The sequence below is a fragment of the Phacochoerus africanus genome, chromosome 8 (genome assembly GCF_016906955.1).
Source record: "Phacochoerus africanus isolate WHEZ1 chromosome 8, ROS_Pafr_v1, whole genome shotgun sequence".
NCBI classification, from domain to species: Eukaryota; Metazoa; Chordata; class Mammalia; order Artiodactyla; family Suidae; genus Phacochoerus; species Phacochoerus africanus.
The window spans coordinates 87,924,442-87,949,220 of NC_062551.1; the positions used below are offsets into that span (position 1 = coordinate 87,924,442).

Consider the following 24,779-nt stretch of genomic DNA (forward strand, 5'->3'; position numbering starts at 1 on the left):
CAGAGCCACAGCAACTCGGGATCCGAGCCACGTCTGCAACCTACACCACAGCTCACGGCAACGCCGGATCGTTAACCCACTGAGCAAGGGCAGGGACCGAACCCGCAACCTCATGGCTCCTAGTCGGATTCGTTAACCACTGCGCCACGACGGGAACTCCACCACCTCACAGTGTTAATGCAAGGATCATTATCATTATTCAAGGCTCTTAGAACAGTGCCTGGAACACAGCCAGCTCTCTCTGTAAATGCTTCTGTTGTTGAGATTCCTTGGCTCCTGCCCTTAAGAGATTCCCTGCTGGTACCTGACCACACTTCAGTCTCTTCATTTCCATTTAAGCAACATTGTCCTCTCCCATGTCCCTGCTTTTTTTTTTTTTTTTTTTGTCTTTTTAGGGCCATACCTGCGGCATATGGAGGTTCCCAGGCTAGGGGTCCAATTGGAGCTGTAGCCACTGGCCTATACCACAGCCAGATCTGAGCCACATCTGTGACCTACACCACAGCTCACAGCAACACCAGATCCTTAACCCACTGAGTGAGGCCAGCGATCGAACCTGCATCCTCATGGATACTAATCAGATTCGTTTCTGCTGAGCCACCATGGGAACGCCTCCCTCCTCCTCTCTTGACCCTACCCCACCTACTGCTCCACTCATGCACTGCACCAAGCTGCTTGGTGCTTCTGCACTTTGGCATGTGCTCTGCCTTCTTCCTAGTATGCCCTTCCTACCTTCCCCTGCTGAACACCCACTTCCTTTGCCCAGACCCAGCTCCCTCCCCTGCCCTACCCCACCCCCTAAGCCCTGCCCCCCAGCCCTCCCCAAGGAACACTCAATTGCCCTCTGGGTATCCAGGATCTGCTAGGCTTCAATCTGTCTCTCTCTCTCTCTCTCTTTTTTTTTTGGGGGGGGGTCTTTTTGCTATTTCTTGGGCCGCTCCCTCGGCATATGGAGGTTCCCAGGCTAGGGGTCGAATCGGAGCTGTTTCCACCAGCCTACACCAGAGCCACAGCAACTCTGGATCCGAGCCACGTCTGCAAACTACACCACAGGAGTTCTCATCGTGGCGCAGTGGTTAACGAATCAGCTCACGGATCGTTAACCCACTGAGCAAGGGCAGGGACCGAACCCACAACCTCATGGTTCCTAGTTGGATTCGTTAACCACTGCGCGACGACGGGAACTCCCAATCTGTCTCTTAACTCTGGTTACTTGTTTGTCTCCTCCCTACTGGACTTTGAGATCCTGGAGGACTCCCCCTGCTCGTTGAACAAATAAAGTCCCATAAAAATCTAAATCCCATAGCCAGGCCTTTAACCTGGCTCAGGTTAACCTGGCTCAGAGCATAAACTAGAATTGAACAGGCCTGGATTCAAATCCTGACTCCACCACTTCCTTGCTGTGTGACCTTGAGTAAGTTACTTTACTTCTCTGAATCCCAGTTTTCTTAATCAGCAAAACAAGGGTATTGACACTGACTTTTCATGCTATTGTGAGGATTAAATATGAGATGATGACCTATGTGAAGCTCCCAGTATACAGAAAGCACTTAAAAGGACTAATCTTAGGCTGTCCATCTGCTGCCGACATGTTCTTCCCTCACACACCTCCTGACACTTTGCAGCTGCAGACAGAGTACCTGACGCTGGGAGCCTAGGTGGGGCTGGGAGAGTTGTGTGCCTCTGGAGCCGTGATGGGCAGGGCAGGGGCCATTGGCAGAGCGGTTATCCTATCCACGAAGTGGCTCCAGACCTCACTGACCATTGTGGGGCTCAGGAGAGAAAAGAAAACGGTGTTTCAATTAACCTCCCCAACCCCCTCCAAGAGTCGCTATCTCAAACCAAAAAAATACAACACAGCCCAGCCTCTCATGCCAGATTCCCAGCAGTTCTGGGACCTAGTCGATTCCCCCATTTCATAGAGGAGTTAACTAAGATTTGGAGAAGAGACATCTCTTGTCTAAAGTTGCTCACGCCATTGTAAGAAGCAGAGGATGACCCTGAACCTGTCTACATGCCTCTGACACAGGCCAAGCTGCCTCCAGGAGAAGGTGCCTGGGCTCTGAAAGGGGATCCAGACCAGCTGGGCACTATGCTCACACTTGCCCACACACTACTCAGCCCTGTCCTCAACCACCCGCCCGTCCCTGTCACAGCCCAACCTCAATTCTTCCCCTACAGCTGGCACCAGTTGCCATGGCAACAGGTTGTTTGGGAAGCTATGGGATGATGGGCCACGCCGCAGAGTCAGGGATGGGGCCTGGAGGAGAGGGCAGCTACTCCCAGTAGAGGCAGGTACCTGGCTCCACCATCAAGCTCAAACCCCTGCTCCAAAGCGCTGCAGACCCAGGAATCCAAATTCTGGACGTCTGGCCCCCCCAAATAATCTGAAATGGGGAGAAGCCAGATGCATAGGGATGCTCACCCCAGAAGTACTTACAGCAGAACAAAATTGTATATGTCAGCAACACATAACATTTTTGAGTATTTTTCTGGTACCAGACACTGGGCTAAACACCAAACACATGTTCATGACATCTCATTCACTCCTCACCAGCATCCTATGAGGTAAGTACTTCTAATACCCCATTTTTGCAGATGGGGAAGTTACACTCAGAAAGACGATAGCGGCCAATCCAGGACTGAATGCTGATCTGTCAGCCTCTAGGCTTTTGCTCTTAACTACAGGACAGTGGTCAGAAGTGAGACAAAGAAATCCCAGCCCATCCTCTGGTCCTGACAGTGCCTGTGGACAGCTATGATGCAGGGTTCAGGAAGCGCATGTTCACAGCAGTTTCCAGAAAATTCTATGTACCAACTTGGAAACATCTTCAAATACTAAGCACTTGAGAAAGAAAGTAAAAGTTCCAGAACAAGGAGGCATATTATACATAAAAAGGTGCAACCAATATACAGATGTTCATACATGCATAGCAGTTAATAAAAAGAAGCCTGGAAAGATGCTGTTAACAGTGATTATCTCCAGACAAAGGCCACTGAGCCAGGAGTCCTTAAAAGGGATTTTTCTCATTCTGTGTCAATAAATTCATTGTAAAACACGCATGCAGAAGTTCCCAGGCCAGGGATCGGACATGCACCACGGCAGTGACCCGAGCCACAGCAGTGACAACACCAGATCCTTAAGCACTGAGCCACCAGGAAAATCCATTCTTTTTTAATACCCAAAAAATCAAGTTATAAATTTGGACCTGCATGATCTCATTTCTCAGCCAAGAAGAGATATACATGCATAGAAAAAGATAGAAGAAAGAGCATTTACCAAAATGTCAACGGGAGATAGCTCTGAGTATTGGTATTACGGGAATCTTGATTTCTTCCTTATTTTCTACAACAAACATTTCATTTTTAATTAAATATTACCGTTTCTGAGTGATGTTTACAAAGGCAATGCAATCGCATTCAAATGTAATTATAGTAACAAATAGTGGTAAATCACACAAGCAGCTCACTGGGTCTTATCCCAGTTCTACGAATTTGCTGTTTAGTCTTGAACTAGTCCTTTTACCTGTCTGAGCCTCAGGGTCCACATCATTAAAATGGGTATATACCAACAGCGTCTATCTGGTAGGATTGTTAGGAAGATTGAAGATAAAGTGCTCGGGACAGTACCCAGCACGTGATAAGCAGGCCAGGGGCCGTTGTCGCTGTGGCGCTAGTGGAGAATGTGCACAGCTAAGCGGTGCAGCAAGCTCTCCAGACAGACTGCCTGGGGCTGCATCCTGGCTCTGACATTTAGCAGCTGTGGGACCTTGGGCTTGTAACCTTACCTCTCTGGGCTTCGTGTGAAGACTAAATCAAAAGTGCCTAGCACATAACACCTATTCAATGGGATAAAAATTCGACTATGTGAGAAATATACATCCAAAACAGGGAGTGCCATCTTCTGCCTTTAGTGGATAAACATGTTCGCTGTGGTTATTAATAAAAAGACACTTCTTATTATCAGTAAAAGAACATTTGGAAAGGAATGGCCAGGCCCCAAATTCCTTGCTGTGTGAGCTTGGGGAAGTTCATTAACTTTTCTGAGTCTCAGTTTCCCCACTGGGAAATAGAGGGCTAATGCCTATCTCACAAGGCTATGGTAACACTCGGGGAAAAGCAAATTTGACATAAAATGAATTTACCTTGTGCCTTATGCTGTGCGAGACACGTCATTTTACACCATCATCCCATTCAATCCTCAAAACGACCCCATTAGACTGGGTTTTTTTTACAGATGAGGAAACTTAAAGAGGTTAAAAAATATCCCAGGGTCACTCAGCTGGGAAGTGAGCAGAGATAAGATTTGAACCCAGTGGAGTTCCCGTCGTGGCGCAGTGGTTAACGAATCCGAGAACCATGAGGTTGTGGGTTCGGTCCCTGGCCTTGCTCAGTGGGTTAGGGAATCTGTCCTTGCCGTGAGCTGTGGTGTTGGCTGCAAATGCAGCTTGTATCCCGCGTTGCTGTGGCTCTGGTGTAGGCCGGCGGCTACAGCTCCGATTAGATCCCTAGCCTGGGAACCTCCATATGCCGCTGGAGCGGCCCAAGAAATGGCAAAAAGACAAAAAAAAAAAAAAAAAGATTTGAACCCAGAACTCAGGGACTCCGGAAAATAATGATGCCCTCCCTCTGCCAACCTCTCAGACTCAACTTACCAGTTTGGGGCAGCCTCCTGGGCTGGATTCCTCTGGTTGGTCCTGGTTGGAGTGGTCTGAGCATCTCTCAGTGTCCCCGTCCTGGGCACAGGGCACTGGCCCCTTTCTCAGCTTTGTAGCATACTTGTATCTTCTCTGCCCTGTGGCCTGGCCTGATCTAGCTTTGCTGGCTGCAGGCTCCAGGGAGCTGGCAGGGGTGTCCGTGGAAGCAGCGAGTCCCTGCTCTGGCCTCCCTCCAGACACTGGCTGAGCCTCGACCTCTAGCTTCTCCTGGTCGTGTGAGGTGTCAGGGCCATCCTCACCACCAGCCCCCAAGGTCTGCCCTGCTTCTTGCCACTCTGGGGAAGCCTTTCCAGACTCTCCCAGGCACAGTGCAGGGCTCTGCGGAGGAGCCTGGGTAGCTGGCTGAGGGAACTCTCCTCCACTGGACACTGGGGGCTCAACAGGGGCACAGGGTGTGTCTGGTGGGGCCCCATCCCTTGCAATGGGCAAAGATTCCAACTTCTCAATCCCTGAGGCACACTCCTCCCAACTCCCGCCTGGGTCTGCAGGCCCAGACCCAGTGTCCTTGCAAGAAAGTGGCCTGCAAGAAACTCTCACAGACTCTACATCAGCACCATGTGAGAGGCCTCCCCCAGACTGGGGCTTGTCCTCACCAGGGCTCTGGCCAAGACACAAGAAGCCGCCAGCCCCCTCCTCACCCTCTAAGGGGGCCTCACACATCCTGCTTTTCTTTCTTGCCCCCACAGACATGCTCCAAAGATTCCTGGGCCCACTGCCAGCTAAGACGTCGTGGAGAGAAACCAGGAGCCTCTTGCAGGTCTGGGCCCTCCCCTGGGCAGGCACTGTGGGCAACTGGATATGGAGCCTGGGGCCAGGCACCAAGTCCCGCCTCTGTCCCACAGCTTGCAGCTCAGGGACCACCAGGCGGGCCTTGGCTTCCACACTGGTCCCAGGTGCACCCACAGCCTGGCAGCTGGCACCTTGATGGGCCTCTTCCCGGGGGACCCTCTTCCTGCTGTCAGCCCAAACTGGAGCCCCAGAGCTTCCTCCTGGCAGGTGTGGGGCCAGGCCTGACTGGGAGCCGGTTTCTTCCACATCCTCCTGGAAGAGCCCACAGCTGTCTCGGGGGCTGAGAACGAGGTCCTCTGTCCTGGAGCCCTCCGCAGCCACCTGCCAAGACATGTCTGTCCACCTGGAGGGGCCAACAGCAGAAGGCAGGCCCTGGGAGAGACAGAGACAGAGAGAGAGACCATCGCAGAGGCTCCAACCTACCAGCCCCTTCAGGACATGGGGCAACTGGGAACCCGGGTAGCAGTCTCCCTTGTAGGTGGCACCTCCAGGGAGACAAGCACTCAAAACCACTGAGGTAAGCACCCCCAGGAGGACCTGGCACCCCAGGTGAGGAAGGGGAAGCCTGTCGCCAAACAGGGTTGTGCTCCAGCCACCCTGAACATCTTCCCCGGTCTGAGGGTTCACGCTTTGCTTAAATGGGCTATGTTAACAAGCTGTCATTCATTAATGACTTACTTAGGGCCACTGTTTCATTTCATGCTGGCAGCCAAAGGCCAAGAAACAGAGACTCCCCCAAGGACACGTGCTGAGAGGAAGTGAATGAGCCGGGATTCCCTCCTGCTCGACAGGAAGCCCAACTCTAAACCATTCCCGCGTGGAGCAGACACTGAACGGGGTTAATTCCCACCCCCTCCATTGGTCTTGGTCTGAAGGACGCTCCAGCCAGGTTCTTAGGCCTGAACAGGCCTGAGTTTCCACCGCTCAGGGAGCCCAGCCCCCACGAGCCCAGAAGCTCTCACCTGGGGTTCCCGGGCTCACCCTCGCGGGGTTGCACCCCCAGCTGTAAGGGGGCTGGGACCACGTGATGCGGGGAGTGTTTGAGGGATGGGGGCGGGGTCTCCGCTGCTGCGGCAAGGGGCGGTACCCAGGCGTGCTGACGTCTCTCTTCCAGAAGAGGGCGCCCGCTTCCTCTAGAGGGCTTCCCGGAGGAGGTGCCAATCCCTGGTGCCTGGTGCCAAAGGGCTTTGAATACCGCCTGAGAGTTTAAACTTGATCCTAGGGCACTGGGAAGTTATTGAAAGTGCCTAAACCCCTAGGGGAATGTCAGAATCAGATCTAGATTTTTGCTCAATTATTTACTTATTATCTCAAATAGATTTTTTTTTTTTCTTTTTAGGACTACACCTGTGGCATATGGAAGTTCCCAGGCTAGGGGTCCATTTGGAGCTGCAGCTGCTGGCTGAAGCCACCGCCACCGCCACGTGGGATCGCAGCCTCATCTGCAACCTCTACCACAGCTCTAGGCAACCCTAGATCCTTAACCCCCTGAGCGAGGCCAGGGATCGAACCCATGTCCTCATGGATACCAGTTGGGTTTGATACAGCTGAGCCACAATGGGAACGCCCTCAAAATTTTTAAGTTAAATTATAGTTGATTTACAATGTTGTGTTAGTTTCTGGTGTAGAGCAAAGCGATTCAGTTATATGTATGTACCTATTCTACTTCATATTCTTTTTCACTATGATTTATTATAGGATATTGAATATAATTCCCTGTGCTATACAATAGGACCTTGTTGTTTATCTATTTTATTTTATTTATTTTATTCTTTTAGGGCCGCACCCTCAGCATATGGATATTCCCAGTCTAGGGGTCCTATCAGAGCTGTAGCTGCTGGCCTATACCACAGCCACAGCAACTCGGGATCTGAGTCGCGTTTGTGACCTGCGCCACAGCTCATGGCAACACTGGATCCTTAACCCACTGAGCAAGGTCTGGAATACTATGTCGAATGTAAGTAGTGAGAATGGGCATCTTTGTCTTGTTCCAGATTTTAGCAAGTCAAATATAATTTTATATAGATGAAAATGCACATCCAAGCCCAACAGAAAGTTAGAAATAAAAAGCTAAAAACATCATCTCATTCTCCACATCTTGGGAGAAACCTTCCTTTTTTTTTTTTTTTTGTTAATACTATATTTGTTGTCATTGTTTTAGTTTTTTGTTCATATAACTGTGAATAATATATATTCATGCCTCTATTACTTGATTTATTAATGTTAACAGTATTTATTGACCCCCTGCCTTGTGATTTGATTAACAACCCTATCCCCCTTTCTCCTCCCAGTTTTTGTTCTTTAGATTTATATGTTTCATTTTTCTATTGGTTGTTGTTACCATCATCCCTCCATATGAGGGATTTTTTTTCCCAATCCCCAGGCATACCAAAATTCCCAGGTGCTCAAGCCCCTTATACCAAATGGCACAGCATTTGCATATACCTATGCACACCTCTCACTTTAAATCATCTCTGGATTGCTTATAATACCTAATACAATGTAAATGCCATGTAAACATTTTGCATGTACTCAGCAAAATCAAGTTTTGCTTTTTGGAAACTTCTTCAGTTTTTTAAAAAAAAATATATATATTTTTTGTCTTTTTCCTATTTCTTTGGGCCGTTCCCACGGCATATGGAGGTTCCCAGGCTAGGGGTCAAATCGGAGCTGTAGCCACCGGCCTACGCCAGAGCCACAGCAACGTGGGATCCGAGCCGCGTCTGCAACCTACACCACAGCTCACGGCAACGCCGGATCGTTAACCCACTGAGCAAGGGCAGGGACCGAACCCGCAACCTCATGGCTCCTAGTCGGATTCGTTAACCACTGCGCCACGACGGGAACTCCACCACCTCACAGTGTTAATGCAAGGATCATTATCATTATTCAAGGCTCTTAGAACAGTGCCTGGAACACAGCCAGCTCTCTCTGTAAATGCTTCTGTTGTTGAGATTCCTTGGCTCCTGCCCTTAAGAGATTCCCTGCTGGTACCTGACCACACTTCAGTCTCTTCATTTCCATTTAAGCAACATTGTCCTCTCCCATGTCCCTGCTTTTTTTTTTTTTTTTTTTTTTTGTCTTTTTAGGGCCATACCTGCGGCATATGGAGGTTCCCAGGCTAGGGGTCCAATTGGAGCTGTAGCCACTGGCCTATACCACAGCCAGATCTGAGCCACATCTGTGACCTACACCACAGCTCACAGCAACACCAGATCCTTAACCCACTGAGTGAGGCCAGCGATCGAACCTACATCCTCATGGATACTAATCAGATTCGTTTCTGCTGAGCCACCATGGGAACGCCTCCCTCCTCCTCTCTTGACCCTACCCCACCTACTGCTCCACTCATGCACTGCACCAAGCTGCTTGGTGCTTCTGCACTTTGGCATGTGCTCTGCCTTCTTCCTAGTATGCCCTTCCTACCTTCCCCTGCTGAACACCCACTTCCTTTGCCCAGACCCAGCTCCCTCCCCTGCCCTACCCCACCCCCTAAGCCCTGCCCCCCAGCCCTCCCCAAGGAACACTCAATTGCCCTCTGGGTATCCAGGATCTGCTAGGCTTCAATCTGTCTCTCTCTCTCTCTCTCTTTTTTTTTTTGGGGGGGGGTCTTTTTGCTATTTCTTGGGCCGCTCCCTTGGCATATGGAGGTTCCCAGGCTAGGGGTCGAATCGGAGCTGTTTCCACCAGCCTACACCAGAGCCACAGCAACTCTGGATCCGAGCCACGTCTGCAAACTACACCACAGGAGTTCTCATCGTGGCGCAGTGGTTAACGAATCAGCTCACGGATCGTTAACCCACTGAGCAAGGGCAGGGACCGAACCCACAACCTCATGGTTCCTAGTCGGATTCGTTAACCACTGCGTGACGATGGGAACTCCCAATCTGTCTCTTAACTCTGGTTACTTGTTTGTCTCCTCCCTACTGGACTTTGAGATCCTGGAGGACTCCCCCTGCTCGTTGAACAAATAAAGTCCCATAAAAATCTAAATCCCATAGCCAGGCCTTTAACCTGGCTCAGGTTAACCTGGCTCAGAGCATAAACTAGAATTGAACAGGCCTGGATTCAAATCCTGACTCCACCACTTCCTTGCTGTGTGACCTTGAGTAAGTTACTTTACTTCTCTGAATCCCAGTTTTCTTAATCAGCAAAACAAGGGTATTGACACTGACTTTTCATGCTATTGTGAGGATTAAATATGAGATGATGACCTATGTGAAGCTCCCAGTATACAGAAAGCACTTAAAAGGACTAATCTTAGGCTGTCCATCTGCTGCCGACATGTTCTTCCCTCACACACCTCCTGACACTTTGCAGCTGCAGACAGAGTACCTGACGCTGGGAGCCTAGGTGGGGCTGGGAGAGTTGTGTGCCTCTGGAGCCGTGATGGGCAGGGCAGGGGCCATTGGCAGAGCGGTTATCCTATCCACGAAGTGGCTCCAGACCTCACTGACCATTGTGGGGCTCAGGAGAGAAAAGAAAACGGTGTGTTTCAATTAACCTCCCCAACCCCCTCCAAGAGTCGCTATCTCAAACCAAAAAAATACAACACAGCCCAGCCTCTCATGCCAGATTCCCAGCAGTTCTGGGACCTAGTCGATTCCCCCATTTCATAGAGGAGTTAACTAAGATTTGGAGAAGAGACATCTCTTGTCTAAAGTTGCTCACGCCATTGTAAGAAGCAGAGGATGACCCTGAACCTGTCTACATGCCTCTGACACAGGCCAAGCTGCCTCCAGGAGAAGGTGCCTGGGCTCTGAAAGGGGATCCAGACCAGCTGGGCACTATGCTCACACTTGCCCACACACTACTCAGCCCTGTCCTCAACCACCCGCCCGTCCCTGTCACAGCCCAACCTCAATTCTTCCCCTACAGCTGGCACCAGTTGCCATGGCAACAGGTTGTTTGGGAAGCTATGGGATGATGGGCCACGCCGCAGAGTCAGGGATGGGGCCTGGAGGAGAGGGCAGCTACTCCCAGTAGAGGCAGGTACCTGGCTCCACCATCAAGCTCAAACCCCTGCTCCAAAGCGCTGCAGACCCAGGAATCCAAATTCTGGACGTCTGGCCCCCCCAAATAATCTGAAATGGGGAGAAGCCAGATGCATAGGGATGCTCACCCCAGAAGTACTTACAGCAGAACAAAATTGTATATGTCAGCAACACATAACATTTTTGAGTATTTTTCTGGTACCAGACACTGGGCTAAACACCAAACACATGTTCATGACATCTCATTCACTCCTCACCAGCATCCTATGAGGTAAGTACTTCTAATACCCCATTTTTGCAGATGGGGAAGTTACACTCAGAAAGACGATAGCGGCCAATCCAGGACTGAATGCTGATCTGTCAGCCTCTAGGCTTTTGCTCTTAACTACAGGACAGTGGTCAGAAGTGAGACAAAGAAATCCCAGCCCATCCTCTGGTCCTGACAGTGCCTGTGGACAGCTATGATGCAGGGTTCAGGAAGCGCATGTTCACAGCAGTTTCCAGAAAATTCTATGTACCAACTTGGAAACATCTTCAAATACTAAGCACTTGAGAAAGAAAGTAAAAGTTCCAGAACAAGGAGGCATATTATACATAAAAAGGTGCAACCAATATACAGATGTTCATACATGCATAGCAGTTAATAAAAGAAGCCTGGAAAGATGCTGTTAACAGTGATTATCTCCAGACAAAGGCCACTGAGCCAGGAGTCCTTAAAAGGGATTTTTCTCATTCTGTGTCAATAAATTCATTGTAAAACACGCATGCAGAAGTTCCCAGGCCAGGGATCGGACATGCACCACGGCAGTGACCCGAGCCACAGCAGTGACAACACCAGATCCTTAAGCACTGAGCCACCAGGAAAATCCATTCTTTTTTAATACCCAAAAAATCAAGTTATAAATTTGGACCTGCATGATCTCATTTCTCAGCCAAGAAGAGATATACATGCATAGAAAAAGATAGAAGAAAGAGCATTTACCAAAATGTCAACGGGAGATAGCTCTGAGTATTGGTATTACGGGAATCTTGATTTCTTCCTTATTTTCTACAACAAACATTTCATTTTTAATTAAATATTACCGTTTCTGAGTGATGTTTACAAAGGCAATGCAATCGCATTCAAATGTAATTATAGTAACAAATAGTGGTAAATCACACAAGCAGCTCACTGGGTCTTATCCCAGTTCTACGAATTTGCTGTTTAGTCTTGAACTAGTCCTTTTACCTGTCTGAGCCTCAGGGTCCACATCATTAAAATGGGTATATACCAACAGCGTCTATCTGGTAGGATTGTTAGGAAGATTGAAGATAAAGTGCTCGGGACAGTACCCAGCACGTGATAAGCAGGCCAGGGGCCGTTGTCGCTGTGGCGCTAGTGGAGAATGTGCACAGCTAAGCGGTGCAGCAAGCTCTCCAGACAGACTGCCTGGGGCTGCATCCTGGCTCTGACATTTAGCAGCTGTGGGACCTTGGGCTTGTAACCTTACCTCTCTGGGCTTCGTGTGAAGACTAAATCAAAAGTGCCTAGCACATAACACCTATTCAATGGGATAAAAATTCGACTATGTGAGAAATATACATCCAAAACAGGGAGTGCCATCTTCTGCCTTTAGTGGATAAACATGTTCGCTGTGGTTATTAATAAAAAGACACTTCTTATTATCAGTAAAAGAACATTTGGAAAGGAATGGCCAGGCCCCAAATTCCTTGCTGTGTGAGCTTGGGGAAGTTCATTAACTTTTCTGAGTCTCAGTTTCCCCACTGGGAAATAGAGGGCTAATGCCTATCTCACAAGGCTATGGTAACACTCGGGGAAAAGCAAATTTGACATAAAATGAATTTACCTTGTGCCTTATGCTGTGCGAGACACGTCATTTTACACCATCATCCCATTCAATCCTCAAAACGACCCCATTAGACTGGGTTTTTTTTACAGATGAGGAAACTTAAAGAGGTTAAAAAATATCCCAGGGTCACTCAGCTGGGAAGTGAGCAGAGATAAGATTTGAACCCAGTGGAGTTCCCGTCGTGGCGCAGTGGTTAACGAATCCGAGAACCATGAGGTTGTGGGTTCGGTCCCTGGCCTTGCTCAGTGGGTTAGGGAATCTGTCCTTGCCGTGAGCTGTGGTGTTGGCTGCAAATGCAGCTTGTATCCCGCGTTGCTGTGGCTCTGGTGTAGGCCGGCGGCTACAGCTCCGATTAGATCCCTAGCCTGGGAACCTCCATATGCCGCTGGAGCGGCCCAAGAAATGGCAAAAAGACAAAAAAAAAAAAAAAAAGATTTGAACCCAGAACTCAGGGACTCCGGAAAATAATGATGCCCTCCCTCTGCCAACCTCTCAGACTCAACTTACCAGTTTGGGGCAGCCTCCTGGGCTGGATTCCTCTGGTTGGTCCTGGTTGGAGTGGTCTGAGCATCTCTCAGTGTCCCCGTCCTGGGCACAGGGCACTGGCCCCTTTCTCAGCTTTGTAGCATACTTGTATCTTCTCTGCCCTGTGGCCTGGCCTGATCTAGCTTTGCTGGCTGCAGGCTCCAGGGAGCTGGCAGGGGTGTCCGTGGAAGCAGCGAGTCCCTGCTCTGGCCTCCCTCCAGACACTGGCTGAGCCTCGACCTCTAGCTTCTCCTGGTCGTGTGAGGTGTCAGGGCCATCCTCACCACCAGCCCCCAAGGTCTGCCCTGCTTCTTGCCACTCTGGGGAAGCCTTTCCAGACTCTCCCAGGCACAGTGCAGGGCTCTGCGGAGGAGCCTGGGTAGCTGGCTGAGGGAACTCTCCTCCACTGGACACTGGGGGCTCAACAGGGGCACAGGGTGTGTCTGGTGGGGCCCCATCCCTTGCAATGGGCAAAGATTCCAACTTCTCAATCCCTGAGGCACACTCCTCCCAACTCCCGCCTGGGTCTGCAGGCCCAGACCCAGTGTCCTTGCAAGAAAGTGGCCTGCAAGAAACTCTCACAGACTCTACATCAGCACCATGTGAGAGGCCTCCCCCAGACTGGGGCTTGTCCTCACCAGGGCTCTGGCCAAGACACAAGAAGCCGCCAGCCCCCTCCTCACCCTCTAAGGGGGCCTCACACATCCTGCTTTTCTTTCTTGCCCCCACAGACATGCTCCAAAGATTCCTGGGCCCACTGCCAGCTAAGACGTCGTGGAGAGAAACCAGGAGCCTCTTGCAGGTCTGGGCCCTCCCCTGGGCAGGCACTGTGGGCAACTGGATATGGAGCCTGGGGCCAGGCACCAAGTCCCGCCTCTGTCCCACAGCTTGCAGCTCAGGGACCACCAGGCGGGCCTTGGCTTCCACACTGGTCCCAGGTGCACCCACAGCCTGGCAGCTGGCACCTTGATGGGCCTCTTCCCGGGGGACCCTCTTCCTGCTGTCAGCCCAAACTGGAGCCCCAGAGCTTCCTCCTGGCAGGTGTGGGGCCAGGCCTGACTGGGAGCCGGTTTCTTCCACATCCTCCTGGAAGAGCCCACAGCTGTCTCGGGGGCTGAGAACGAGGTCCTCTGTCCTGGAGCCCTCCGCAGCCACCTGCCAAGACATGTCTGTCCACCTGGAGGGGCCAACAGCAGAAGGCAGGCCCTGGGAGAGACAGAGACAGAGAGAGAGACCATCGCAGAGGCTCCAACCTACCAGCCCCTTCAGGACATGGGGCAACTGGGAACCCGGGTAGCAGTCTCCCTTGTAGGTGGCACCTCCAGGGAGACAAGCACTCAAAAACCACTGAGGTAAGCACCCCCAGGAGGACCTGGCACCCCAGGTGAGGAAGGGGAAGCCTGTCGCCAAACAGGGTTGTGCTCCAGCCACCCTGAACATCTTCCCCGGTCTGAGGGTTCACGCTTTGCTTAAATGGGCTATGTTAACAAGCTGTCATTCATTAATGACTTACTTAGGGCCACTGTTTCATTTCATGCTGGCAGCCAAAGGCCAAGAAACAGAGACTCCCCCAAGGACACGTGCTGAGAGGAAGTGAATGAGCCGGGATTCCCTCCTGCTCGACAGGAAGCCCAACTCTAAACCATTCCCGCGTGGAGCAGACACTGAACGGGGTTAATTCCCACCCCCTCCATTGGTCTTGGTCTGAAGGACGCTCCAGCCAGGTTCTTAGGCCTGAACAGGCCTGAGTTTCCACCGCTCAGGGAGCCCAGCCCCCACGAGCCCAGAAGCTCTCACCTGGGGTTCCCGGGCTCACCCTCGCGGGGTTGCACCCCCAGCTGTAAGGGGGCTGGGACCACGTGATGCGGGGAGTGTTTGAGGGATGGGGGCGGGGTCTCCGCTGCTGCGGCAAGGGGCGGTACCCCAGGCGTGCTGACGTCTCTCTTCCAGAAGAGGGCGCCCGCTTCCTCTAGAGGGCTTCCCGGAGGAGGTGCCAATCCCTGGTGCCTGGTGCCAAAGGGCTTTGAATACCGCCTGAGAGTTTAAACTTGATCCTAGGGCACTGGGAAGTTATTGAAAGTGCCTAAACCCCTAGGGGAATGTCAGAATCAGATCTAGATTTTTGCTCAATTATTTACTTATTATCTCAAATAGATTTTTTTTTTTTCTTTTAGGACTACACCTGTGGCATATGGAAGTTCCCAGGCTAGGGGTCCATTTGGAGCTGCAGCTGCTGGCTGAAGCCACCGCCACCGCCACGTGGGATCGCAGCCTCATCTGCAACCTCTACCACAGCTCTAGGCAACCCTAGATCCTTAACCCCCTGAGCGAGGCCAGGGATCGAACCCATGTCCTCATGGATACCAGTTGGGTTTGATACAGCTGAGCCACAATGGGAACGCCCTCAAAATTTTTAAGTTAAATTATAGTTGATTTACAATGTTGTGTTAGTTTCTGGTGTAGAGCAAAGCGATTCAGTTATATGTATGTACCTATTCTACTTCATATTCTTTTTCACTATGATTTATTATAGGATATTGAATATAATTCCCTGTGCTATACAATAGGACCTTGTTGTTTATCTATTTTATTTTATTTATTTTATTCTTTTAGGGCCGCACCCTCAGCATATGGATATTCCCAGTCTAGGGGTCCTATCAGAGCTGTAGCTGCTGGCCTATACCACAGCCACAGCAACTCGGGATCTGAGTCGCGTTTGTGACCTGCGCCACAGCTCATGGCAACACTGGATCCTTAACCCACTGAGCAAGGTCTGGAATACTATGTCGAATGTAAGTAGTGAGAATGGGCATCTTTGTCTTGTTCCAGATTTTAGCAAGTCAAATATAATTTTATATAGATGAAAATGCACATCCAAGCCCAACAGAAAGTTAGAAATAAAAAGCTAAAAACATCATCTCATTCTCCACATCTTGGGAGAAACCTTCCTTTTTTTTTTTTTTTTTTGTTAATACTATATTTGTTGTCATTGTTTTAGTTTTTTGTTCATATAACTGTGAATAATATATATTCATGCCTCTATTACTTGATTTATTAATGTTAACAGTATTTATTGACCCCCTGCCTTGTGATTTGATTAACAACCCTATCCCCCTTTCTCCTCCCAGTTTTTGTTCTTTAGATTTATATGTTTCATTTTTCTATTGGTTGTTGTTACCATCATCCCTCCATATGAGGGATTTTTTTTCCCAATCCCCAGGCATACCAAAATTCCCAGGTGCTCAAGCCCCTTATACCAAATGGCACAGCATTTGCATATACCTATGCACACCTCTCACTTTAAATCATCTCTGGATTGCTTATAATACCTAATACAATGTAAATGCCATGTAAACATTTTGCATGTACTCAGCAAAATCAAGTTTTGCTTTTTGGAAACTTCTTCAGTTTTTTAAAAAAATATATATATATTTTTTGTCTTTTTCCTATTTCTTTGGGCCGTTCCCACGGCATATGGAGGTTCCCAGGCTAGGGGTCAAATCGGAGCTGTAGCCACCGGCCTACGCCAGAGCCACAGCAACGTGGGATCCGAGCCGCGTCTGCAACCTACACCACAGCTCACGGCAACGCCGGATCATTAACCCACTGAGCAAGGGCAGAGACCGAACCCGCAACCTCATGGTTCCTAGTCGGATTCGTTGACCACTGCGCCACGACGGGAACTCCTAAAAAATATTTTCAATCTGAGGTTGGTTGAATCAAGATATAGAACTGGCAGATATGGACGTTCAACTGAATCAGTCTTAAAAGTCTATTTCTTCTTTAGATTATATCTCTTGACTCCCTTCCGTAGGAAATGAATAATTTCTCTTCATCTCCCCTCCCCACTTCTTGTTTCCTCCATCAACTTTAATTTTGCTTTATTAAGGTTTATAGCATGTACATTCTATCTTGTAAAGATAATTCAGGTTGCCACACTTTGTCTGTGTGTATTTCTTAACATCAAAAAACACTTGGCATTTATAACATTATGGCTATGTAAATAATTTCACAGCAGAACAAGGCATTTGATATACTTCGTTGAGAAGGAGATGGGATTCCCCAGCACTACACCTGTGCCCTGTGAGACCATGAGAAGCTTCCGGTCAATGGATTATTACATCCAGTTAGAATGAATAAATCAGCCATCTCTCTCTCTCTCTCAGAGACATAATGTCGCATTTAAAAAGAAAATGTGGAGTTCTCTGGAGGCACAGTGAGTTAGAGATCTGGTGTTGTTACTGGCATGGCTCAGGTTGCAGCCATGACCTGGATTTGACCCTTGGCCCAGGAATTTTCACTTGCCACAGATGTGGCAAAAAACAAAACAAAAACAAAAACAAAAAACAAAAAACCCCACACAAGAAAGTGTTACCAAGGGAAACTGAGTCCCAGATTTTCGGAAACTCTCTGTACTAATCTTCTGGGGTTTTTTCCCTAAATCTAAAACTCTTCTTAAAAAAAAAAAAAAAAAAAAAAAAGGAAGCTATAGTGTGATCCATATTGAAAGCTTCCATGATCTGACTATCAGGGTCACAAATAAGGTAAGAGCAGAGACTTTTCTCCATCAAAATGTTGTACATTTTTGTTAAATTATTCTATACTTTATAATAGTGTTCCTTTTTTTTCTTTGTTTGTTTGTTTGTTTTTTGCTTTCTAGGGCCGCACCCAGAGGATATGGAGTTTCCTAGACCAGGGGTCTAATCAGAGCTGTAGCCGCCGGCCTACACCACAGCCACAGCAACTCGGGATCCGAGCCATGTCTGCAACCTACACCACAGCTCACGGCAATGCCAGATCCTTAACTCACTGAGCGAGGCCAGGGATGGAACCTGCAACCTCATGACTCCTAGTCGGATTCATTTCTGCTGCACCATGACTTAAACTCTGCTTTTTTCTTATTACCATTCCACTTTCTTTGGCTATTACCAATGAAAAGGAAGGCAATCATATTTTGTTGACCATGTATCCAGAAATTTTGCTGAACTCTCTTATTAATTGTAATACTTTTTATTGATTCTCTTGTAAATGTATGTAATTGTTTGATTAATTTCTCTTCCGTTATTAAATTACTAAATACTTTTTCCATTAATGGGTGTTGAATTTATTTTATGTTTTACCCATATCTTTTGGTAGCTTTCTGCTTAAAATTGTTGATGTGGTAAAATACATTAATAGAATTTTTTGTTTTTGTTTTTGTTTTTTTGCTTTTTAGGGCCATACCCACGGCATATGGAGGTTCCCAGGCTAGGGGTCTAATCAGAGCTACAGCTGCCGGCCTACACCACAGCCACAGCAACTCAGGATCCAAGCCGAGTCTGCAACCTACACCACAGCTCACGGCAACGCTGGATCCTTAACCCACTGAGCAAGGCCAGGGATCGAACCTACAACCTCATGGTTCCTAGTCGGATTCGTTAACCACTGAGCCACGGCGGGAACTCCTCTAATGTTGAAACTTCTTTACATTCCTAATACAGCCCTTACTTAGGCATGATGTTATTTCTTTAAAACACTACTACATTTGATTTCATACAGTTTAGTCAGGTTTTTGCATCTATGTTTATAAGAAAGGTTAGGAGTTCCCTTCTGCTGCAGCAGGTTAAGGCTCTGAACTGGCACCGCTGAGGCTCTGGTTGCTGCTGTGGCATGGGTTTGATAGCTGGGGGTCTAGGAACATCAAAATGCCGTAGGCACAGCCAAGAAAAGAAAAAAACAAATATAAGCTAATGATTTTATTTTCTTATTCTGCTTTTTCTAGTTTTAATGCCAGGGTTATACTATCCTTATAATATGAATTAAGTAGATTTCCTTCTTTTTCTGATCTCTGGAACATTGTTGCCGATTTTTCTACTCCTTGAACATTTGGTGAAATTGGAAAATTATATGGTGCCATGTGGCAAGGGAGACGTTTCTCTACTACCTTGATTTAATAAACGACTCTTGGTCTATTCTGTTCTATGTCCTTTTGAACCAATTTTAGTAATTTATATTTTCCTAGAATTTGTCCATTTTATCTAGGTTTTTCAAATGTAATAGCACAAAGCTGTTCATAGTATTCCCATGATTCAAAAAATCTCTCTTATATCAGCATTATAGTTCCATTTTCATTCCCAGTACTCTTTATTCGTGCTTACTCTTTTTTCTATTTCTCTTTCTCTCTCCATCAGTCTTTGTAGGGTTTGTTCAAAGAGTTAAACGTTTGTTTGTTATCTCTGTTTTTGTTGTTGCTATCCTTATTTTTTCTATTTCATTATCTTCTGCTCTTTTATTACTTTTTTTCCTATTTCCTTTGCTTTACTATTTCTTTTAATTCCTTCTTAACCTGACCATTCAGCTTATTTTTTTAAATATTTTATTTATAATTAACTCCTTTAGTGCTATATAGTCTTCTCCAAAAACTTCTTTAACTGCATCCTACAAACCTTGATTGGTGATCATGATGCTTTTATTGTCATTCAGCTATCAATATTTTACATTTTCTGTTATGATTTACTCCTTAATTCATGGATAATTTAGGGGGTCATGTGTGCATTTAGTGTTCCAATAAATGAAAAAATTCAAAGATACCTGTTATTATTGAAAATAAATGTCACTTTACTGCATCGTGATGAGACAAATGGTATACAGTGTTGATTTTTTCTTTTTTTGGAGAAATGTTTAAGATTTCCTTTGTGATCTAATATATTACCATCCTCTGCACACTAGGATATGGAAAGAGATGCTCTACAACATTTTAAATTATTTCCCATCGACTTGATCAGCTTCTGAAAGGAGTGTCTTTAAATCTCACCCTATGATTGTGGACTTGCCAATTTCTCCCTTCAGTGCATTTCTGCTTTATATATCTCAAAACATGTTTTAAGGTACATATAAATTCATAAATAATTTTTACACATTTTTGGTAGATTATAATTCTTTTTTTTTTTTTTTGTCTGCACCCACAGCATGCAGAAGTTCCTAGGCCAGAGATCAAACCCGCACCACAGCTGTAACCAGAGCCATAGCAGGGAGAACGCTGGATCCTTAACCCACTGAGCCATGAGGGAACATAACTTTCATCAGTGCTAAATGCTCTTCTTCCTTCCTATTAATGCTATTTTGCCTTAATTCAGTTTTTCTAATATCGATATGAGTACACTGCTTCCTTTCAGTTGGTGTAATTTATCTGGTGTAATCTTCCTATCCTTTTATTTTATTTTATTTTACTTTTATCCTTTTATTTTTAACCTTTATGTGTAGTTTTGATTTTCTCTATTCCTCCTGTAACTAGCATGTTAGTTTTTAGAAATCCAATCAGAGCACCTTTGTCTTCTAAGAGTGTATTTTACCTATTCATATGATTGGGCCTACTAATATATTTGTTTTCTGTTTTTTGTTTTTGTCTTTTTGTCTTTTAGGGCCACACCCGTGGCACGTGGAGGTTCCCAGGCTAGGGGTCCAATCATAACTGCAGCCACCAGCCTACGCCACAGCCACAGCAATGCAGGATCCGAGTTGCGTCTGTGACTTACACCACAGCTCACGGCAATGCTGGATCCTTAACCCATTGAGTGAGGCCAGGGATCGAACCCACGTCCTCAGGGATGCTGGTCAGGTTCCCTAACCGCTGACCTACAAAAGGCAGTCCATATTTGGTCTTATTTCTGCCATTGCTTTTTATGCTTTTTTTTTTATCATGAATTCTCTGCTTCCTTTTTTATTCCTTTTACTTTCTTTAGGACTTATCAAATTATACTTTATCTGCCTCAACCAGATTGGAAATTATGCTTTTCTATTTCTAATCTTTGACAGTTACCCTCAAGTTTATAATATATGGGAGTTCTCCTGTATCACAGCGGGTTGAGGATCTGGCATTGTCGCCATGGTGGCTTGGGTGACTGCTGTGGCATGGGTTCGATCCTAGACTGGGAAATGCCACATGCCCCAGGTGCAGCCAAAAACAAAAAAACAAAAACCCATGTCTACCAATCTGGTCCTCCACACTTCCATCCACCAGAAGTGAATTTGAATCCTGTGTTCGGGGTTCTCTTGCTTTCCTTTTTATGTAGTTTTGTCACATCTATATCTATTTCCAAAAAGTATATATATTTGTCCAGTATTCAATTGTTATGAAAAGGATATCACGTTGAGTATGATATTTGGGGATACTTTTATCACTTAAAATTATATCGCTAAATTCCATCCGTACTGTTGCACTTAATCTTAGTGCCATTCATTTTGATTACTGTATAATACTGCATTGTATGTTATTCCAGAATTTCTATGTCTGTTCTCCTGCCAGTGGTTTTGTGCCAGAAGGAACATTCTTGTGTCTCTTGTTGTACCTGGTAAGATTATATCTTGAATACGGAGCTATGGAATTACTGGGTCATAGTTGTCTTAGTTTGGGTCCCCTAGAGCAGAGCCTGAGACGAAAGGGATGCTTACAGCTTATTTGGGAAGTAGTGCCAGGAAGCAGGGAGAGTGAGACAGGGAAGAAGGAAACTATAACATAAGGGAGAAATACTGAGGTCACCGCTGGGCGCTAGTTCCCAGAATCATGGGCCTGAAGGATGGACAGCAGGGACATTTCACTGCAGGTTCCTGAGCCCCACCAATCAAGGTGACCCCTGGGATGTTAGCTTCCCTACTTCTCCAGGCTGTGTTTGTGGGGGACTGAGTCCCCCCACCCCCAGCCACCCAGTGGAGAAAACTCTGAGCAGAAAGAAGAAAAATCTGCACCTCGTGCTGTGTTGGGACCTGTCAGCACAGGGGAGTCCTGCACCAGGCAGCAGGGAGGGGACTACAACTGTGCCTTCAATTAAAGGTGAGCTGAGACGTTCCCACTGCGGCTCAGCCGTTAACAAACCTGACTAGTATCCATGAGGATGCAGGTTCAATCCCTGGCCTGGCTTCATGGGTTAAGGATCTGGCGTTGCTATGGCTGTGGTGTTAAGTCAGCAGCTACATCTCTAATTGGATCCCTAACCTGGGAACCTCCATATGCCCCAGTGCGGCCCTAAAAAAATTAAAAAGAAAAAAATAAAGGTGAGCTGAGGGGATGTGACACTGACACCAGAGGCAACTACCAGATAGAAGAGGTGAATGTTGGTGTTTACACGCTAACGCCCACCTGTGCTCCCAAGTGGCTGTGCCAACTTACACTCCATCAGTAAGGTGTGAGAGAAACCCAGCAACTCCATATCCTAATGCGTGCTACTTTCTAGGCCCTGTAAAGCAGAAAAAAAAAAAAAAAAAAAAAAAGGAAAGAAAAAAGAAAGGGCCCATCGTATCCCTTCCATGTGGAATCTAAAATATGACACAAATGGGAGTTCCCGTCGTGGCGCAGTGGTTAACAAATCCGACTAGGAACCATGAGGTTGCGGGTTCGGTCCCTGCCCTTGCTCAGTGGGTTAACGATCCGGCGTTGCCGTGAGCTGTGGTGTAGGTTGCAGACGCGGCTTGGATCCTGCGTTGCTGTGGCTCTGGCGCAGGCCAGTGGCCACAGCTCCGATTCGACCCCTAGCCTGGGAACCTCCATATGCCGCGGGAGCGGCCCAAGAAATAGCAAAAAGACAAAAAATAAAATAAAATAAAATATGACACAAATGAACTTATTTACAAAACAGAAACAGACTCAAAGACATAGAAAACAAACTTATGGTAACCAAAGCAGAGAGGGACTGGGGGAGGAATAAATTAGGAGTTTGAGATGAGCAGACACACACTACTATATATAAAATAGATAAACAACAAGTTCCTACTGTATAGCACAGGGAATTATATTCACTATCCTGCAATAAACCCTACTAAAACAAACCAAAACAAAATGAAAGGGCCAGCCTGGAGGCTTGGTGACTCCAGCAGGAGTGGCTGGGGGTGGGGGTGGGGATAGAAAGGGTGGGAGTTAAGCTGATGGAACCTGAGAGGGATAAAGGGGAGATGACAGAAGGGAACCAAGCAGGAGGTTCGCTAGCAAAGGGAAGGAGCAGCTTGCAAGGTCAAGGGGAGAGGGTTTCCAGAAAATGGAGCACTGCATTTACAGCCACATGAGAAGGAGCCAGGGAAGAGGGGGTGGCAGAGGCACTGGAGCAAGGGGCTGGCTCAGTGTCTGGAGCACGTGGGCTTTACGGCTCTCTCCTCTTTTGCAAAGAGCACTGACTTTGGAGCCAGAGAAACGTGGGTTCAAATCCCAGGACTGCCACTGGGAAGAGGGCGACCATGTACCTGACAGAGGGGCCTGAGGACCAAGAAGCACCTAGACCAGTAGCTCCTCAACACTTGGTGGCTCCTTCCCTCCCTTCTCCCAAAGGGTCTGAGATTAGGAAGCTGGGAAGTTGTGGGGGGCTGACCCTTGGCTGAGTGGAGTGCGGGGCTAGAAATTCCATGCATCTGAGGAAGGGAAAGGGAAGGGGAGAGCTGGGGCCGGGAGCCCAGATGGGGAGAGCCTAGGGGGCTCCTGAGAATCAGGGAGAGATGGGGGCTGAGGAAGGGTGCTGAGGTACTACACACATGGCAGCGAAATTGCCACTGATTGAGGGCTTGGGGGCTGGGCCTTCCTGGCTGGGCACCAGCTGGGCGAGGAGATGTGGAGTCCTGACACAAAGGGCTTTGTTCTCCCTGCCCAAGAGGAGCCATCTCCGCTCTCAAGCTTCAGCCTGCTCATGTGGCTCATGCCTGGTTCCTGCCCCACTGTTCCCCCTTCTGCATCCCCATCCCAGGGTCCTGGGGTCCATCCACCGACTCCTCCCAGCCAGCAACCTGGAAGTCACCTTGCCTCTCATTAGCCATAAGGTCTGTCAGCTCCACCTCTCCATCTAATTTTCCCAGCAGTTCTCAGAGTCTGGGGGCAGGGGGGGCTGGGGGAGGGTTCCTGGGGGTCGGGGGGTGGTGGGGAAGGAAGGGTCTTCCTAGCAGGATTCCCTCCAGTCAATTGCTCAAGAGGCTGGGCCTTCACTGCATCCTTTCCCTCCGGCTACCACACCAGGGATTCCACTGTGGATTCAACGGGGATTCCGCTATGGATTCAATGGGGCACGGCGGGGGCAGGCTCTCTGTCTCCCTGAGATGGGCTGATTTTTATAATTTGGCTTCTCCGCCCACTCGGGGGAAGGGCTGGGGAGGACAAAGTTCATTTTCCGTGGATGCCTTCATGCACTTTCTTCAACCTGGTTTCACAAGCGATGGAATCCAGGGAAAGAGGGACTTGATCTGGACCACCCCGAGCAGCCAGGAGGTGAACACGTGGAAGAAAACAGTCACTGGGAATACTGGAGGCACGCCCTACCCTGCCTGTCCCGTGCCAGCTTCCACCAGCCAGCAGTGGGCACTATTGCCGTACACTGCATGTCAGAGCCCCAGAGACCTTCAGCAAAAGGCAGTGGGGCTGCTTGGTCACAGGTCACCATGCCATGCCGTCCACTTCACGGAGCCTTTGGCCTCTGTCAGCCCCACCTCCCAGGTTCCCTGATTTGCTGAAGGACATGTTCCAGGTTGCTGACCTCATGAACAGGAAAACTAGAGGCAGACCCTCGGGGCTCCAGGCAAGAGGTTCCAGAATGCAAGTTATGCAACTCTGTGTCCTGAGGCACATTTCCATCCAAAGACAGATACCACTGTACCTCAGGGCCACCCGCAGGACTCTGCTGAGGCTGCCAGATGCCACTGTCCCTCCAACCCCAGCCCCTGGGACCTCCCCTAGGCCCTCTTGCTGCTCTGATGCAAGATCATGCCACCGGACATTGCGAGATCTGTAGCTGGGGATCCCGGTCAAGTTTGCTGGGCAGTGCCGGACCACTGGCAGAGCCCTCCCAAGATGCTGCTGAGGGTGGCTACCCCTCTAAGTCCTGGGCCACAGCCAAAGGAATTGGATTTCCTGTGCCTCTGGGCTCCTAGCAGCCAAGGCAATGGCCAAGTCCTCC

General features: G+C 48.2%; 1 protein-coding gene across 1 annotated transcript in view; it reads right to left on the reverse strand.

The window, feature by feature from the left end:
- Window positions 1-24,779, reverse strand: part of SPOCD1 (SPOC domain containing 1) — a 47,472-nt gene that overhangs the window by 20,704 nt on the left and 1,989 nt on the right. Inside the window, exons 2-9 of the mRNA XM_047791453.1 lie at window positions 14,693-14,883; window positions 14,134-14,195; window positions 12,859-14,082; window positions 11,834-11,876; window positions 10,504-10,591; window positions 6,489-6,678; window positions 5,931-6,044; window positions 4,656-5,879 (exon numbers count right to left, since the gene is read on the reverse strand). Coding sequence (XP_047647409.1) covers window positions 4,656-5,879; window positions 5,931-6,044; window positions 6,489-6,678; window positions 10,504-10,591; window positions 11,834-11,876; window positions 12,859-14,082; window positions 14,134-14,195; window positions 14,693-14,883 — 3,136 coding nt within the window. The remainder of the gene's footprint in view (window positions 1-4,655; window positions 5,880-5,930; window positions 6,045-6,488; window positions 6,679-10,503; window positions 10,592-11,833; window positions 11,877-12,858; window positions 14,083-14,133; window positions 14,196-14,692; window positions 14,884-24,779) is intronic.